The sequence below is a fragment of the Geospiza fortis genome, unplaced genomic scaffold, assembly GCF_000277835.1.
Source record: "Geospiza fortis unplaced genomic scaffold, GeoFor_1.0 scaffold55, whole genome shotgun sequence".
NCBI classification, from domain to species: Eukaryota; Metazoa; Chordata; class Aves; order Passeriformes; family Thraupidae; genus Geospiza; species Geospiza fortis.
The window spans coordinates 9,060,310-9,061,505 of record NW_005054308.1 but is presented as its reverse complement, the minus strand read 5'-3'; the positions used below and the strand labels follow the sequence as shown (position 1 = coordinate 9,061,505).

The following is a 1,196-nucleotide window of genomic DNA, read 5'->3' as shown; positions in this document are numbered from 1 at the left end:
GGGGCCATGAGCCCTGCAGCCACCACCAGCCCCTGTGCTGGTCACTGGGGTAGCAGTGTCACTCCAGAGTAGGATGTGCAGGAGCTCAGCAACAAAGAGCACCCCCCAGAACAGCATCAGGGACCTGCTGGAAACTCCCCATGCCATGCTTAGGTTCCCTGTTGGCCGGTGAGCAGGCTGGGATGCTGCCACAGCCAGAGGGCTCTTCATCATTTTCTTTCCTCTGTGCCAAAAATAAGTGCAAAAATAAGTCTCTCTCTCTCTCTCTTTGTGTTGTGCATGGGAGGTGACTCTGGCCATGAAGGGGAGGAACAGTAACAAGGGAGTTGGGAACAGGCTCTTCCTAGCCCCTCTCAGGGCCATATGCAGCCCCAGGAGATGGGGTGGGTGGGAGAGCAGCAAGAGCTGCAGCTGTCAGCACCACCATCCTTGTGAGGATGGAGCAGCAGCCTGAGCGGTGGCGGGACAGTGCCATGACCCGCTGTCCCTCTTGCAGAGTTCAAGGTGCTGCTGTCTTGCCCTGCCTGGAGCCTGAGGTCCCGTGTGCCCACCCGCCTCCCGACGTCACCAATGCGACCATGGGAACTGGCAGTGAATAGGCGGCCGCCCTCTGCCCCTTTTGCCCAGCGCCGTTTCTCGGGGGGACCCTGCAGCAGCCCCGACCACCTCCGGCGAAGGTACGGGCTGCAGGGCGGTGTGGAGCCCGTCCCCTGTGCACATGGGGCTGTGGGGCTGGTTCTCTGGTCCTGCTGGGGCAAGGCACCGGCTCCCAGTGGGGCTTGGGGGGACATTGACAGGGAAGCACATCCACCTGGCCCACATGAGGGGTCCCTGGGGAGCAGGGGTGCTTTTTATGCTGTGGACACGGAGAGGGCACTTGCAGGGTGAGCAGAGAAGCTGGTTCTGGAGCTGTCCAGCCTGACGTGGCCTGGCACAATGCCCTGAGTATCTCACCCTGGCACTGGGCTGATCATCCTGTAGCCATCCTGCCTGGGGCTGTGGTGCCCCTCTGGCCTGGGGGGTCACTCCTGCTCTGTTTCTCTCCTGCGGTGGCCCCACAGCCCCTCTGCCAGGCGTCAGTGGGGACGACGCGATCGACCTCTGGCAACCCTGCTGGGCCAGGATGAGCCCCAGGTGCACCCTGCCTTCCCCCAGCAGCCGCACATCCCTGTAGATGAGCCCCGCGCCTACGCTCT

At 62.9% G+C, this 1,196-nt stretch overlaps 1 protein-coding gene across 1 annotated transcript in view; it reads left to right on the top strand.

The window, feature by feature from the left end:
- The first annotated feature begins 334 nt into the window (after positions 1 to 334).
- Positions 335 to 1,196, top strand: part of RNF44 (ring finger protein 44) — a 3,528-nt gene continuing 2,666 nt past the window's right edge. The window contains 3 exon segments of the mRNA XM_014312164.2: positions 335 to 677; positions 1,062 to 1,193; positions 1,195 to 1,196. The exon segment at positions 1,195 to 1,196 is cut by the window's right edge and continues 80 nt beyond it. Coding sequence (XP_014167639.2) covers positions 571 to 677; positions 1,062 to 1,193; positions 1,195 to 1,196 — 241 coding nt within the window. The 5' untranslated portion in view covers positions 335 to 570.